General features: G+C 34.1%; 1 protein-coding gene and 2 long non-coding RNA genes across 4 annotated transcripts; all 3 read left to right on the forward strand.

Annotated features, from left to right (window-relative positions):
- The first annotated feature begins 3,605 nt into the window (after positions 1-3,605).
- Positions 3,606-9,580, forward strand: LOC144432005 (uncharacterized). 2 transcript variants are annotated; one of them, XR_013480345.1, is made up of 4 exons: positions 3,606-4,035; positions 5,123-5,234; positions 7,403-7,487; positions 7,687-9,580. It is a non-coding gene; the product is annotated as an uncharacterized LOC144432005 (long non-coding RNA). The 2 variants fall into 2 exon arrangements; XR_013480346.1 differs by lacking the exon at positions 3,606-4,035 and having other exon boundaries at positions 4,877-5,234.
- Positions 9,581-9,750: 170 nt separating this feature from the next.
- On the forward strand, positions 9,751-12,696 carry LOC120341013 (uncharacterized). Its single transcript, XR_005569362.2, has 3 exons — positions 9,751-9,946; positions 10,639-10,710; positions 11,502-12,696. It is a non-coding gene; the product is annotated as an uncharacterized LOC120341013 (long non-coding RNA).
- A 1,423-nt stretch (positions 12,697-14,119) lies between these two features.
- On the forward strand, positions 14,120-16,840 carry LOC120341304 (esterase OVCA2-like). Its single transcript, XM_039409795.2, has 6 exons — positions 14,120-14,278; positions 14,630-14,751; positions 14,988-15,140; positions 15,605-15,670; positions 16,117-16,257; positions 16,563-16,840. Exons 1-6 carry the CDS (start codon positions 14,226-14,228, stop codon positions 16,697-16,699), a joined length of 672 nt encoding a protein of 223 aa, XP_039265729.2. The 5' UTR covers positions 14,120-14,225; the 3' UTR covers positions 16,700-16,840.
- Positions 16,841-17,051: the final 211 nt, after the last annotated feature.

A 17,051-nucleotide genomic window follows, 5' to 3' on the forward strand; every position in this document is an offset into this window, starting at 1 on the left:
ACTACATGCAAGAAGCAAGTTCAAACAGCAACATTAAACATCAGTAAAATTTGGTACCGTATTCCAGTATTCAGATATCCAAATATCAATACTGCAATATCTGAATACAGGAATATGGTCTGGTGGTACCGTACTGTACCGGTGGTACTGTACAGATAAACCTATTTGTGTATTTAAAATATTGTCCTACACTGTCAACTGTTGCCCTATTACAGTATTATGTCCCCATACTGCCATAGCTGTATTTTGGTGACGGTACGATACCGGTATTGTTATTAGTTTTTCTACAGTTCTACCTAGGACTTTTCCCATGCAAGGAACTTACCGTGCGGCGCCGTACAGTACCAGTTTTGTTGGCGCAATACCGTAATAGATTTATCATCATTAGACCTTCGCGTCGTAATAAACTGCGCGCAAGATCAGAAGTTCATTTCAAATTTAGAACATAGCACGATTTGAAAACTACGGCAACGTTTTTTCAATTTTTGTATTCGATTTTTCGCCATCGGCGTTTCACCCACTTTTACTCTAACGCTGTTTGGCTGTTAGGGAATCGAATTTTGGTGAAATTCCCAATTTTTACATTTCATTCAACGATTTCAACATGCCGACCTCTACGCTTTGTGAAAACTTGTTCGCTTAGTAACTCACGTTCTGGTAGGTATCAACTAATCCCCCAACTATTCTAGTCCGACAGTCTATTACCCATGCCGCAACAACAGCTGATTTACCCCAAACCGGCTTACTACGGCACCAGGACCGAACTTTTGTTTTCTTTACTCAGCCAATGTATTTCTTTGGCGACGCTATGTCGCATGACCGTTAGTAACCTTTCTGATTTATATTCTTCCGCGAGACGTACAACGGACATAATACTGTCTTTATTTTGTCTGATTTTCTCAAAATTATATATAATCATTTTTTCAGTAATAATTCATTTTTCTGTGCTTAAAACGACAAATTTTCAATTGGATATATCGAACTAAAATTTAAAAACATAGAAAGTAGGACGTAAAAATTCTCCATTATTTTTTTTTGAGGTAAAGCAGAACAGCCTTCGAGCGTAAAATTAAAACTGATACATACAGCATGCAGCAAGAGCATTTGTAGTTTAGCACCCTTGATAATTAGCAAAGTTTAACAATAGTCAACTAGCTGCATAATTAGCACGAATATACGTCAAGAGCTGAGTTGGAAGTTTCCGATAACGGCATCGCTGCAAGCTCGCTGGCGTCAATTATTAAGATAGCTAACGGCCCCGAATTCTTTTAAAATATTTGTGTTTATTCTTTAACTAATTACTCAGCGATTAACTCGACTAATTAATCCAATTTGCCGTAACAGTGAATGAAACAAGCTGTACAATACGAAGTAATACACATTAATAAAATAAATGACCTGACAATTTTAACACGAAAATATATTTAAGCTTGTCGTTACAATTATATATTATATCCACGGTGTTTATGATCCCATGCGCCGTAGTGGCGTGCCTAGAGGGGGGCGGAGGGGGCAGCCGTTCGAAATAAGCAATTTTTAGTCTTTTTATAAATTTTACCTAAAATAAGGAATTTATCCCTAAAGCCCCAGGCAGCACGTTATAGGGGGGCAGAACCGAGCTGTAGTTTCCGTTATTACACATGTTTTTATTTATTTATAAGCTGACATTATGTGTTTAGTTTGTGTGACTAACTGTGGGAAATTGACCCCAGAAAAACTTTTCCTATATTCTACAATTGCGAGACTTTTAGCGCTCATTTCAAGTGTGCTTTCGCGAGTTAGTGCCTCAAACTGATTTATATGTTTCAAACAATCATTTAAATTTAAAAAAATGCAACCCTGATATTCAAAAGTACCGATAGAAAAGTTTAGCCTAGTTTGGCTATTTCCAGACCTTTGATCTCCGAATTTTCGGGGCTATTTTAGGAGTGCTATTGCGAGTTGACGCTCGTAAAATGAGGTATGTGTTTCAAATCATCATTATAAATTCATTGCATACAAAAATCTGTTTTTCAGAAGTACCGGTAAAGAATTTTAGCCTAGTCTATCACAGTTATTTCTACACAAATTTTTTATTACTGCAATTAAATTAAAACTATTCGGATCATTGAATTATCTGATTTGTATTTAAGTTTCTTAAAACACAACTGAAAACTAACAATTAGAGTTCAAAAATGCGAAAACGAGGTAATGCTTACGACCACGCTTGAAAATCTGTCTCAGTGAGAAAAGTGTCTGAGCTGATGCGAAAAAGGAGCATTGTTACGTCTTGCTGATTGGCAAATGTCACGGAATAAACAAATAAGTTGATGCTCGGGGAAAGGTCCATTAAACTATAAGAAGACAGAATAATCATTAAATTATTTGATCCGTACTGTAATTTCCGAAACATAACCAAAAACTAACAAATAGCATGCAAAACGGCGAAAACGAGTTTAATGTTTACAACCCTACCAAAAAATCTGTCTGTGTGGCTGCTAAAACGTCTACTGTCGCTTTTCCAAAGTGGAAACAGGGATTTTCCAAAAAAATGTCGAAAATTTTATTGCCTCGTTGGTTGGGCTCGGCTGATATTCCTGACGAACGAGGGGAAAGAGGCTGTCGTTCAGACATTTGTTGACAGCAAAGTCGCAATTGGACATAGAAATAAGGGACTTGTTTTTTGCCAATAAATGAGTTCGATCTTGTAATATGAGTTTGTTGCTCGGGTTGATGATTTATTTAATAAAACAAACGCTTCCACCTTACTTGGCCTTTAATAATTTATTTATATAATTTGTTCATTCCACGAATTATTTTTGAGGTTAGGTATGGGGGGCAGCATTATCAGAAACTCTCCCCTGGCAGCAGAAGAGTTTGGCACGCCTCTGCATGGCCGCATATACACTAGTCGCACTCACTACTTTCGTGATACTTGCCGTTGAAGTTTGACACAATCCACGCTCCACAACATCGTTTGTTCATTTCAGACAATTTTTCAAAAACTATTATGTAGCGTCATTCATGTCGGCCGCGTATAAGAAAGTCATTAGGCAAGATGTTTTTTTTCTCTCACTGCAATCGTTTTATATGAATGCTAAAGACAAAATAAGTTGAAAATCAGCAATCAGAGGTACGATGGCGTGTGCTGAAGCTTAGCACGATGTGCCAACCGCGTATCATGATAGAGTGGTACGTGACAATATTATTTATAAAAAATTTTTAGTTGACCAACATAATAGTCTTCTCATGTCTGTGTGTCTGCATCGTATAATGTATTCATATTATAAAGTTATACTGTGGACCATGTACCACAATACTCCTCTACCCGATGTCATATGTATTACATCACCCAACTTCGCAACTTTCAGATGAATATATATATTCCCTAAAACCCTTATTTCAAACTTCCTAACTTTTTTATATTATTTAACCAAAATGCAATTGATTAAGTGTCAAGTTTATTTTTGGAATTTCTCTTATCCTCGCGCCCATGGTCTAGTGATTTTATGTCATGCCAGTGAGAATATATACACCAAATGTATGTACCGAGTCCTAGAGTATGTACGATGAAATAAATTTTCTAAGATTTGTTGATGTTAATGAACTAGCTCTGAAGCGTTTCTTTCTCTTTTAATATATGAATTGGGCATCTATCACCAAGTTTGTATCGAGCTTTTTGCTTTTATTTATGTTTTCGATTGTGTTTTCCAGTTGACAAAAAAAAATCACTCCATCTCTCTCTATTATTACAAAACGCAAGAATTGAAAACTTAAGCTATAGCTCTTAATATCCTCGGATTATCTGAAGGTCAATAAAACTAAAAATAAAATGCACCGTAAACGTTGATTTCACGAAATTTCAGTTACAGGCAAGATAGTACGCTAACCACCTAAATAGATTGGATAAAAGAATACATAATTATAGATAAAGGTAAAGGGATCTCATCAGGGCCGGATTTAGACGATGAGAGCCCCAGGTTTTGCCGATTGTGAGAGCTTTATTTAACAATGACGTCATAAAATTCATTATGGCGTCAATAAAGGCCTTCCATGGTAATGTAAAATATATTTTTATGTTATAAAAATTTCATATTGCTCGAAACACGAAATTTCAGTTACAGGCAAGATAGTACGCTAACCACTTAAATAGATTGGATAGCACGTTAAAATAAAAATAGAAGCTGTAATAAAACGTCGTCACCTTCTTAGTTTAAAATCAGGGAATTATTGTAAATTTCCCCCAAAAAAGCTTATGACAGCTTTTCTTACCAGTTGGTCCCAAACTTTTTTTACAGACATGTCCATCCCATTAAAATTCCTGGACCAACGGCAACCCTTTTATTCTCATTGTATGGTCTATCAAATTGTTTACATCAAATACGAACTGGTCATGGTACCATGATTAGTAAACTAATATTTTCATTTTATATAGATTAAGGTGGTCAAAGGTTGCGAAGTTGGCGGGCCACAAAAACTTTCGAGGATGTCTCGCGAGCCGCGGTCGGAGAAAACCCGAAAGTGATCAAAACATCGCGAGTTTACTTACTTTAAATATATTTAAGAATCAGAGTTTACGGTTCTGATCAGATGTTTAAGGAAGTTATTATGAAATTGCTTCCAGAGAAATACCGTGGTATTTTAGGTTTCCTTTTTCGTGTATGATTTTGTAATGTCTCTTAAAATTACATTTTTCCGTAACATATATTACTTGAAAACACACTAGACTCTGTGGTTTAACGTTGTCGTGGGTAAGAAAATACTTTTTCTTCCAGTTTACCTCGGTCAACTTTTTTATTACACTCATTGTATGATGAAGTTTGACTAATTCTATAACGTGCCTGGTGCTATCGCCAAAGAACAACCAAGTTTGTCTGAGTTTGGACTCAGAACCCAGCTAAAAAATCTGGATCGCGTCGCATTAGGCAGCTCTGTTCGTCACTGCTGTCACATGGCCAACGCTTGATATATATAGAGGAGTGTTTCTACCAAAATAAAGGCACAAAACGTCTCTCCAAATGAGAAGTTACTCGACGGGAGCCCAAATGCACGAAGTTTAGATAAAAAGCGCGACTCATTTCAACGGCTTGGTCCTGTCTGCACAACACAATTCCTTCTTCTAATCTTTTTGTACCGATCACAGGACGTCATTCCCATATTGGCACCGACTTGACGTTTATAGATACAACATTGAACTTCCGTGATTTTAACGAACATCAATCTCGACATCGGAATTAGGAAAAAGGTTATTCCCAGTAAGTCAAAAATGTTCTGCCAATAAATACAAATATCTGCCAATGGTTTACTTTAGTGCACGCTAAAATTGTTCTGCGGGCCGCACGGAATGTGTCTACGGACGCATGCGGACCGCGGGCAACGGTTTGGACCACCCTGAATAGATAGTCTACCACCTAGTCCTATACATTATTAATATTGCTATTAGATCTCTCTGTCAATAATAAAAAAATTTTTTGTAGATGATCCATCTCTGTGTCGATGCCTCCATCATTGATACAGACTTATGAAGATTTTGCTCAATGAACTACTAAATTAGTACACTAATATAATTGACTATCAATTTACGAAAGCGCCTGTCATATGAGAATGAACACTGACGATGCCATTTCATTGAATTTTTGTTAATTGGCAATAAGTGGATTGATGATGCATAAAATTGCATTATTGGGCTACCCTTAATAAGATTTTGCGAGCATTGCATATAGCAACCGAGATTCACGCGTCAAAATGGCATTCGATACTTTCAACTTCATCGCAGTAGCCTACAAACGTATTTTAATGAACAGAACTATTTGTTTAATGTAATATAATATATGGCATTTCCCATGTTTTATTCGCAATATGCTGATTGATATATCTCCGCGTCGTTTCAATATAGATTTGCGCTTCATTAACACTATAGACGAAAAATCACAATTTTACAACCAAGAAACTTGCCCTAATATCGTCCCAGTAGTCTAAGCAAAAACAATTTTTGTAAAGGTTTCATAATTGACTAATATTTAACTCCAAACCTCCGCTTATACCTGAGGATTTTACGGAAATGTAAAAGTTATAATTTTGTCTTCGAAACCAGCGAACAAAGCTTTTCACAACCTCAACAACAGCAATTTAGAAAAACCCCAATCCGCAATAGGTCACTTGTGTGCTCAATAAAACAAATAGGGCTTGGCTTCACAAAGACAAAATTTATATAAATTACCTGTACAACATCATAAACGACGCATATGGCCCTTTTTTTCTCTATTCCATTATATTTTTGATGTAGCTGCTGACAATTTCAACATACATGACTCAATTATACATAAAAGTTTATGCAGTTTGATGAAATATATTCAGCACAATGTGCAGAAGCCATTTTGTTACAATAATTATTTCGAAGTAATGAATTTCTATATCAATAATAGTCCACTTTAAATAGTAATTTTAACCGCGTTTTTGACAAACTTCTATATGTATAGCTATAGCTACTATATGTATATACATGGTGTCTCAAAAGTATGTATACATGCACTTTTAAATTTTATTTGCTTTTTAGGTACTCATCATAGAGCGTTCATATCTTTAAAAGCCATGGTTAGGATAAGTCGTAAAATTTAGGTATTGTTTACATTGTTTATCAACCCACAGGATGACAAGGAGATTAATTAACCCAAGAAATGAGATTGCTGTTTGTCAGGCATATAAAGCATATAAATCAGTAAGGCGAACTCAGCGCGTCTTTAACAGAGAATTTGGAATTAATTCGGCTCCTACACGACGAACAATTTATGCAATTCATCGTAAATTTATGGAAACTGGATCTGTAGTTGATGCACAAATATCAGGAAAACATTCAGAGCCGAATTGATTTCAAATTCTCTTTTAAAGAGACGCTGAGTTTGTCTTACTGATTTATATGCTTCTTGTCAAACAGCAATTTTGCACCTCATTTTTTGGGTTAATCTCCTTTTCATTTTGTGGGTTGATGGAAAATGCAAACAATACCTCAATTTTACTACTTATCCATACTATGTTTTCTGAAGAAATGAACGCTCGATGATAAGTACCTGAAGGGCAAATCAAAATTAAAAGTGTATATTTACTTTTGAGACACCCTGTATATAACGATCAATATTACTATTAAAAATATCCCTGAGAGAATTATTTTATTGAGATGCCGATGACTATTCCCCTATCAATTATTTACTGTTAATCAACTATTTTTAAACCTCGAATATTTTTTTATTGTATTGTACTCATAGTTGGATGTAAATTAATATTTACATTTGTGCGTTGAACATTTTTGCAGAAGTAGTCGTAATTGATTACCACTTTTACTTCTATGCATGCTGTAATATTTCTTATTCTTCTATGAAATTTCAACCTTTATCTGTAATCTGTATACGTTGAATAATCTTTCCAGTTGGAAAACCCGAATTTTGAGACGCAATGTCAGCAGAAGAAACGACACGTGGTATGATAGAGGATCATGGAAGTGGATTTTTTCAGTAAGTAATCTCTGAATATTATATGTCACGCATAAAATATTATGGTCTTACCTAGTCTAATGAAAAAGTATCTTTAAATATACTTCATATTTTTTCAACGCAATAGAAATTGATTTCAGTTACAGATAATAATTAAATATTGGACACAAACCAAATGACAAAATTTTAAACAATTGAATATAACTATACTATTTTACAGTTCGAGTGTACCATGGATGATACTGGCAATTCTAAGTGGAGCTATTGCAATGGCAGCTTATTATTTTAAATGGAATACAATCTGTCGGCGCTCCTCTCGAAGGAATCAACAGACAGAGAAAGCTTAATGCGACAGAGATATATATATATTTTATGCATGACAACTTTCTTTACTTTTGTAACGAGTGTAAATTTTTTATTCGGTGAATACTATTTTATTCTATATATATATATATATATATATTGGATATAGGTATATTGGATAATGAATGAATTTGTAATCTTGAATTTAAACTTTAGTTTATAAGCGTCTCTTCAATTTGAACAAGATACCTTTATTGTGCTAATTCGAGTCGATTGAATTGTATGTATTCATGAACGCTATGTATTACCGCACACAGCGATGCTATCATCGTATACTAAACTTATAAACGTTATTCATCCAAAATTATTGGCGTTATTAGTTCGCAATATGAGGGTACTTGGTTTCAAAAGTATTTCTGGTAGTGACGGGTATATAGTGTAGGAGTTATGTAGGCTCAACGAGCTCACAAACTGTTGTTTCGACGAAATTGACTATATTCTACCAGTAGATATATTTGTTGTTATCTGTGAAATTTCGGACTATTTTCGTGAACTATACTGTGGGAAATTTCAATGGAGGTTATTCTACCATATATCACAACGCCATCGAATTTAAATGAAGATTCGAAGGTCGAACATCCTCGGCATCCATAATGAGCCATAAAAATAATGCGTCTTATTTTGCACAATTGGAGGTATAAAATTATGGGTAAATGTTGTTGGATATGACATAGTGGCGGTCTGAAAACAACAGCAGAAATTTAGAACAGCAAACCCAGGGTCAAATCGAAATATTTACGTCAGGAATTACTTATGGTTTGAATCACTGTTCAATGTCATTAAACAAATTTTCGTTTACTATTGTATTGCACTTCCAGAATTTAAAAAAAGATTAAGAGTTACCTATCAATGGTGTTTACTTGTTTTTAGCGTGACATGAGTCATTTTCTTAGATCTTCCAGATCGCAGATATAATGATTCAATTAATTAATAGACTATCTTCAAGGCAGGGTGTGGAAAATCTTACTAATTCAAGCTAGTTCGAGTTTCACAATAGCGGGGAAAGAAAATTTACTAACAGCAGAGCTATGAACCTTGTTAAGATTCAAGTTGACAACATTGAAGTATAATCACTTTTCATTATTTCTTTATTGTTAGGGAGTGTTTGTTATTGCTTGTGTTTTGAACAAATCATGATGATTACTATTTAAAATCCTATAATCGATATCATTTGCTACATATATCGATTGTTAAAAAGACGGGGTTAATAAATTAAGGTCCATTGAACGTTCGTAATTGTGTTTATTCAATGCAGGATTTGAAATTAACGTCATAATGTATTCACTTATGTTTATAAGTTTTGGGAACTGGGAAGATTTAGATTTTGATGTATACAATATTTAGAAAGATTGTAATATTGGTAGGTATCATCAGACGATTCTACGTGAAATTATATAATACAATCTCGTTCATAATGTTACATGATGTATTTTGCAAGACACGAGAGAAAACTAGAATTGTCTTAAAACTAACCTAACGACTCTGCAAGGCACCCAACGACTGTGTTATTTATCAAGATGACCTAAAGTCATGCATTTATGGGGGTACTGGCAAATGTACCAGTGTTTCTTTGAAAAATTGCATAAAAACAAAAAATTGGATATTGAAATCCCTCGTCACAGAGAAGTCTTATCGGAATAATTGGTGCAAATAATTTAGAGTGATTATACCTGTATGCATGATCTGACTGGTATTCAACAAATCCAAAATCAATATTGTTAAGCATGTTGGTTACAATATAAATAAAGGGCTCAAATTGGTATAACCATTCTCGAGAAAAGCTAAATAGACACACCATTCTGGCAGGTGTTTTATGCTGTCAACGTCAGGCGCATCTTTTCATTTTTTCACATAAAATATCGAATAAACACTAAAGTAGTCATGTCCGTATTTCGGGTACGAAGAGCCTATGAATTGAGAAATAAAATAAATAATTTAGATTCGAGCGTATAGGACAAGCATGTTAGCATAAATACACTTAAAATATTTATTTATTCATTCGATCTACCAGAAAAGTGAATTAATATTTATTTGATTTTGATCACAAAAGTAGAAAGGATAATGTCGGCGACAGAAGGAAAACCACATAACATTCAACATTGCCATGGACTATTTCAGTAAGTATATATATATATATAAATATATATAGGTTATGGTCGATGAAAATTTTAATTTATTAAATATTATTGCTATATAAAAAAAATTCTTACTGACTACTTCTAATACTAAACTTTCGTTTATTCAAAAAAGCTAGATCTTTACTAAGTATTGGGTTGACACGGTATTGATAAATTCTTTTTTTGCTAAATTTTGAGGGGAAACTGCGTCAAAGTTTATTAAATATTGAGCATTTCTGATTTACATTTATATGAATCGTTTACCTAACATTTTACGTGACATTAATTTAAGAGAGCGATACTCAAATATATGGACTCGAAGACCAAATCGAAGCAGGGGTCTACTCAAAACACCTGCCTTAGAGATCACAAGAATATTTGAAATAAGTAAATAACATACAATACGTAAAGAAATTACAATCTTTTAACCACTGGAAATTCCAAAGCAATTGGTCCAGTTATTAAAGATATAAGCGATTTTTTCATAACGATGAGAAGGAAAATTCTAACATGAAGAACAACAACAACATAAAAACAAAACGATCCATAGGTCTATTTCGTGTCAAGTAATTTGATTTACATTAGATAATATATATATGTATGTATATATATGTTTTTTTTTCTACGTTGCACAAATACTACACTGAATTTCATATATTAAATAAATTTAATCATTCAAATATTTATTCAAGTGTGAAATCTCCGCCGGAACCATCTCACGAAGTAAAAGATAATGAAGGGGAACACTGTCACGGGATGCTTCAGTAAGTCACTGATAAGTAATAAAAACTCTAACTCTATTTTAATCCAATCAAAAGTGGGTCTTTGAAATGGTAAAGAATGCAATTAATCAAAATAAACCATGTTGATACCGAGGTAAATATGTGCCATAAATGATTATTGACTTTTAGAATAACATTGGTTTGATGCAAGATGGACATCTTTTTTCAATATGACTCATATTTATTTATTTCACTGCTGTGCAATGTTCCCTCTAATTTTTTGTAGTATGTGTGCGCAGAAATTTTGGTGTGTGCGCACTTTTTTGAAAATGAATAATATTTGTGCAAAAACCAATGAAGAAATTTTGGCGTTCTAACCGGGTAATAAGTGGGCCAACAACAAACTTTCTCAACCTGCCAACCGAGCACATTGTTACATTATATCGAAATACGTCTGTGCGCAGTAAATCTATGCGTGTGCGCAGCCTCTAATAGCTGTGTGCGCGCGCACACGCGCACACCTTAGAGGGAACACTGCTGCTGTGTATGAATTTCTACAATGAAATTGTCTCGAAACAGTGGCAGTAACTACTGAACGGAGGCTTGACTTTGGACTTGAATTTCGAAGTTTGTAGACATTCGAATGGCCAGGGATACGACTTGCGACTCGGGATTTAGGTACTTGTACCCAACACTCTCCGTGAGTGTTTGAAGCAGTTGGAACATCAAATGCCATTTTATCATTTGACTTAGTTTCCAATTGCATATTGTTTCTTTTACGCCGTAAATAAATATTCTAATGTGGAGTTTTAAAATCGCAATCTTTTTTTCAGCTCAAGTTGGCCATGGACAGTTTTAGCGATGTGCCTTTTCTTGCTTGTATTCGCTTATGTTATGATGAGATACACAGATCGGTGTCCACGGAGATTGAACATTATAAAGGGGTGTCGCAAACGTCGAAACTCCATTTGTGAAGATGAAGTATGAGTCAGGATGTATAGAAGATTTTAAAGAAAATGTACAAGAACTATCAAACTACAAACGTCTGATATTCGAAGAAACATGGATTACGTCTTATTATAATGATTTAGAACAGGGGTCTTCTACTCAAAATATCTCGCGGGCCACTTTTTTGAAATTTATTGACGACGCGGGCCGCAAACTAACAAATTATATACAAAATTGTTATACAAAAGTTAACAATGTAAATCTGAATATATTTGTTGAAATTACCCTTGAATCTTACACCAAGCGAGACATGAAACATATTCGTTTACATATTCGTGTTGGTTCTTTGGCTCCGTTTTGAAGCGGTAAAATACTTGATGTTAGGCCTTATTTTGCGTTGGTTTGCTGGTTTGCTTTGATCGAATCTTCACAAGTTTTGTTTATGTCTGAGAAAAATTTCTCTGTTTCATCAGTGAAAATTTTATTTGCGATACCTTTTCGTGGCGAATTGTTCCAGTATAAACATGGTATTTTCCCTTGTGTAATGATCCATAAGTTTAAAATAATCTAGTTTTGCGTTAACTACACATATATATGATTCATAATCAACTAATGATTCACAACTGCACACTTCCGTGACCTGAACGAAACTTGTTTGTTTCGTTATAATAATAACGCGAAATGAAATGATTGAATTTACAATTTAATTATTACAATAGAATAAAACATGAACGTGGTAAAGTGGAATAACGGGGGTTATTTTTGTTTTACTTCAACAGTTGGTTGTACCGGACTCTTGATGTTAAATAACACGATAGAACTCATAGTTGACATCATACTATTTTAGTTTTTTCTGGAAAAATCTTAACCAAACGCGGGCCGCAAAAATTGCTTTGCGGGCGCGTGTTGGAGACCTATGATTTAGAATAAGGAATTTCTAATCTTTTAACTTTCTTATCTATTTTTGTCAAGAATTTACTTTTCGAATACAAAATATATATGCTATTCTGGTACCAAATACATAAGCTTTTATTGACAAAATATTTCTAGCGGTATAAATTGACACTCTGAAAAGGCCAAGAGTGTTTAACTGTTGTCTTCAGAATGTGGCAGATTGAATCCTTAATCCTGAGTCGTGTATTAATGTTTGAATCTAGAAATCCTCTGAATCTAGAAATATTCTTCCTATATTTCACACTGCTTATTTTGGTTACATTGTTAAAATCATCGTTTTGTCGCCACATGTTCCACAAGCTGTCATTAAAGAGCTGGTAGCTATATTCAAAAGCTTAGTCTTATTATATCCCGATTTTCAGAGCCTTTCCATTACTGCAAATTACCCAAAACACTTCCGAGAAGAAAATGACGACGCACTTTAGATTTAGGTAACATATCTACAAACTAACATATTTCATCCACATTTAAGAAGCTGACTAAGTATTACAGATATGAACGAACATATTAAAAAACGGTTTACCCATTCATAGAATTATTAAAAACATTGTCATGTGGTCCAGTGGTCGGGGCTGGAAATACAATCTCTGTAGAATTCTTTTTCGAATAGAAAAGTTGCAATTATACATTTCCAAATCTTAGTATAGCACCATGTTCAACTACTTTTGGTTTAACGAAAAAGTATTTTATTGGACACGTAGTGGACATAGCGATCGTTTCAATATTATGTTGTTGTTGTTCTTTGACACGTTTTTAAAAAGTCGCTTTTCTCTTTGATTACTGGACCAATTGCTTTGAAACTTTCAGGGGTTAAAGATAAAAATTTTCTTCGTAGGCTATTACTTTTTTTTTGCTATGACGTCATCAAAATTTCTAATAATGGCATTTCTTCTTAGTCGAAATAATATGCCCCTTAAAATCTTGGGAAATTTTGATAGAATACAATCTGTTACCTCAATCTGTTTTGACGGGAAGCCGCAGGGAACCAAAACGATTTATCTAGCAGCAACACTCAAGGTTCAAGTATCTAATGGAACTAAATTAATTAAAAATCTATTTTCGCCGTCTTATCGGATTTCCTCCACCGGGATAAATAGGTAAATCCTATCTTATTTGTTCTCTCCCCTGGGATAAATAATTATGTAAATTTCCTATCCTACCGTGTTTCCATGAAAATAAGACCTACCCTGAAAATAAGATCTAGCCTGATTTCAAAAATGGTTTTAATATAAGCCCTCCCCTTAAAATAAGACCCAATCAATAACGCGATTTTTTTTACCTAGTCGATAGCACGAAATCTCTCGTGCACGTTTTAAATGCTTGATAATTTATGTTTTGCAGTTATTTTGAATAAAAACGTGTTATTTATAAGTAAATGGATATCGGTTTTCATCTTTTATATATTTGAATTTCGTAATCCCCATAAATTGTAATTTTGTTTTTGATAAATGGAAATATAAGCCATCCCCCGAAAATAAGCCCTAGTGTTATTTTTCAGAAGAAAATTTAAATAAGACCCAGTCTTAGTTTCGGAGAAACACGGTATAATTATAGGGAACACTGTTTTACACAATGGGGAATACCCCACACATTAATACTGTTAATTGCATTTGACTCAAATCTCGCTTTTCTATTTAGTATTTTGTCATGCTGTAATGGCAACAAGCGGCTCGTTTCCTTTGCGAATATTTTGTCTGCATGGATACAGGTACAGTTACTCACAGAATTTTTTTTTAGCTATGAAACTGATGAGATTACGTTGCTATTAGACACTTTTTGTAAGACACTAAACACTAAAACATCCAAAATCAGAAAAATAGTACCGGTACGGTACAATTTCAGAAATCAGTCACAATTTAGCCTACTTGTACTAGTTCTACAAGAATGAATAGCGATGCTGTAATACAGCAACTGGCACATTTGGCATTATACGGTATGGCTGTACCGGTATGGTATAGAAGTTAACCATACCTGTTTTTGTCATCATGCTGTAGTTTTTTTAATATCTGAATATGTACCAGCCTAAATTCTTTCTCAGTCACTTCATACCTTTTGACAGACAGAGTGAAAAGACATTCCGACAGAAAACCGGTTCGTTGAGAAAGATTTTGAAAAACAAAGCTGAGCTGGTTTATATCACAGCACCAAATCTTGTTCCGAACAAAGAAGACAATGATGTAGGTCTGTTGTTTAATTTCTCAGATAACGATTGCTGTTTACAAAATAAGTTTTAATGAAGAGATGAAATTTTATTAAAATATTGTACAATACATGGTGCTATCATGGAATCTCTAGAGTGTTCATATTCTATGTACATATGCACAAAACTAGTTATACTAGTTTGGTTGAAACTAGTTATACCAATCGAAGCTCTGTACCAGTTATACTAAATTGAAGCTGAGATTAAAATGTTTTAGGGGAATCTACACAAGTTGAAGATCAATATGGTTGGTGGTTTTCAAGTCCAGATGACACCTACCATGCTCAAAATCATACAGACTGCTGTAAAGGATATGAACAATCAATTGAAAAGATAGCTCAATTCATGAATGACAATGGGCCATTTGATGGTAAATGAGACCAATATTATATATCAAGTAAAAAAGAATGACAATGCATCTCAAAGGTATTCAGTAGTAAGCAGTGCAGCAGCATTTGTAAGATGATGATGATTTGTATGATGTGGTCTGCAAACATTTTTTTTTATCTTGTGGATCTTTTGCATATGTCTATGATATCAAGAAAAACCAGCAATTTATATGGGGCTCGGTTAGGTAAATGTCAGTTGAATGCATCTCACCGATGAAGCATCAATATTTAATGATTCCTGGGCTCATGTTATATAGCGATTGGAAAAGAGTAATGAATTTAGCCAAATTGATGTCCTTTCGTAAAAAGTAGCAAACATACGCAATTGAAAATACGGTAATTGATAGAAAACACCACTCATTTATCAGGAGTAAGTAGATGATAACTAAGGTTGATCCCTTTTTTAAATTTCTTTATGTGGACTGATAAATGTCTTTTGTTTTAGGAATTCTCGCTTTCAGTCAAGGAGCTTCTCTTCTATCCTTGATTTGTGCACTGAAAGAAACAGGAGGTAAAATTCTATATTTCATTTAAGGCAGGGAAACTAAAATATTATCAGTTAGTGAATTATTGTAAACCATATAGACATGATGGTTTTGGGGTAGTTCATGGAATCAGAATCATTTGGCAATGTGTTTGAACCTGATGCCCACCTGCTCATACAGGTTTAACTATCTGGGCAGGCCACGCTTATGATGAATTGGCAATTCTCCTTTCAGAACATAGTAGCAACCTGAATTTCTGCTGCTGGATGCTCAGAGTTATGCTTTAAGAGAAGGTGTAGCGAAATATCTCATAAAAAAGTAGCAATGATTTGAGAGAGGTAGGCAACTGCTGCAGGCATCTTAGGATCTAATGGTTTTTGATAAATCATCCCTTCTAAATATTTACCTTTATTACTTTTATTCAGTACACTCATAATTCAATAATATTGAGCATTTTCTAATTTTTCCACAGATGTTAGGTTTTCTTTCAAATTTGCAATCTTAGTTGCTGGATTCAGAAGTCGACAATCACAACATGAAAAGTTGTACGAGACGGTCATCACAACACCTTCACTACATGTCATCGGAGATACAGATCAAGTTATTCAGAGAGGTATGTGTATATTATAGATTGATTACACAATGTACTTTATTAGTTTACATTTGACCATTGTATTTGGTGACTATGCCGCTAAGGCATTAGACAAGCAAAAAGTTTTACCATGATTGTGAGTTTAATTCTAGGCTCTTATTAATGCCTCCTCATTTTGTGAAGTATTGCTTCGAAATAAGGCTTCTTAAACCGTCCTATTTAATAAAAACTGATTCATTTGTTGGAAGGTATCTCACAGTAATAAAGGTAAATTTTGCACTTGAGCTAATTTGTTTTTTGCATATTGATTTACACTTTTTCTGCAGAGATGAGTGATGAACTTCTATGCAAATTTAAAGATCCAGTTGTGTTACGGCATCCGGGTGGTCATTTCATTCCCACTTCTTCTCAGCAGAAGCAAGTTTATCTCCAATTTCTAAATAATTTTAGAGATGTGTGTTGACCTTATAATATTTTTTTATGAGTTTATAATTGTAATGTAAATGAATAATTTTTTTATTGTTACATTTATTTTCAATGCTGTTCAATTCTAAGTCCAGTGTTTAAGTGGAAATAACGTGGAATAAATTAAAGTGAAATTTCAGTCGCTGTGCATAGAATCCATCCATCCATTATATATTCGAGAGGTATGGGGTAGGCATAGCGAATATTCACGCGTGAACATGGATTTTTTTTTTAAATTTTCTCGCTGTTCATATACTTGGATATTGTCTCTTGTTGCTCATCGAACGGCTATGGCTTTGTAAATGCCCATTCCCAAGTAATCGGCATCATTCAACTCATTGAACACTCCT

This window comes from Styela clava, chromosome 14 (assembly GCF_964204865.1).
Source record: "Styela clava chromosome 14, kaStyClav1.hap1.2, whole genome shotgun sequence".
NCBI classification, from domain to species: Eukaryota; Metazoa; Chordata; class Ascidiacea; order Stolidobranchia; family Styelidae; genus Styela; species Styela clava.

Bases quoted from the DNA above. Each gene is read 5' to 3' on its own strand.
- LOC120341304 (XM_039409795.2), top strand. From the start codon at position 14,226: ATGGCAACAAGCGGCTCGTTTCCTTTGCGAATATTTTGTCTGCATGGA. The intron at 14,752-14,987 runs GTCTGTTGTTTA...AAAATGTTTTAG, and splicing joins CAAAGAAGACAATGATGTAG to GGGAATCTACACAAGTTGAA. The intron at 15,671-16,116 runs GTAAAATTCTAT...ATTTTTCCACAG, and splicing joins TGCACTGAAAGAAACAGGAG to ATGTTAGGTTTTCTTTCAAA.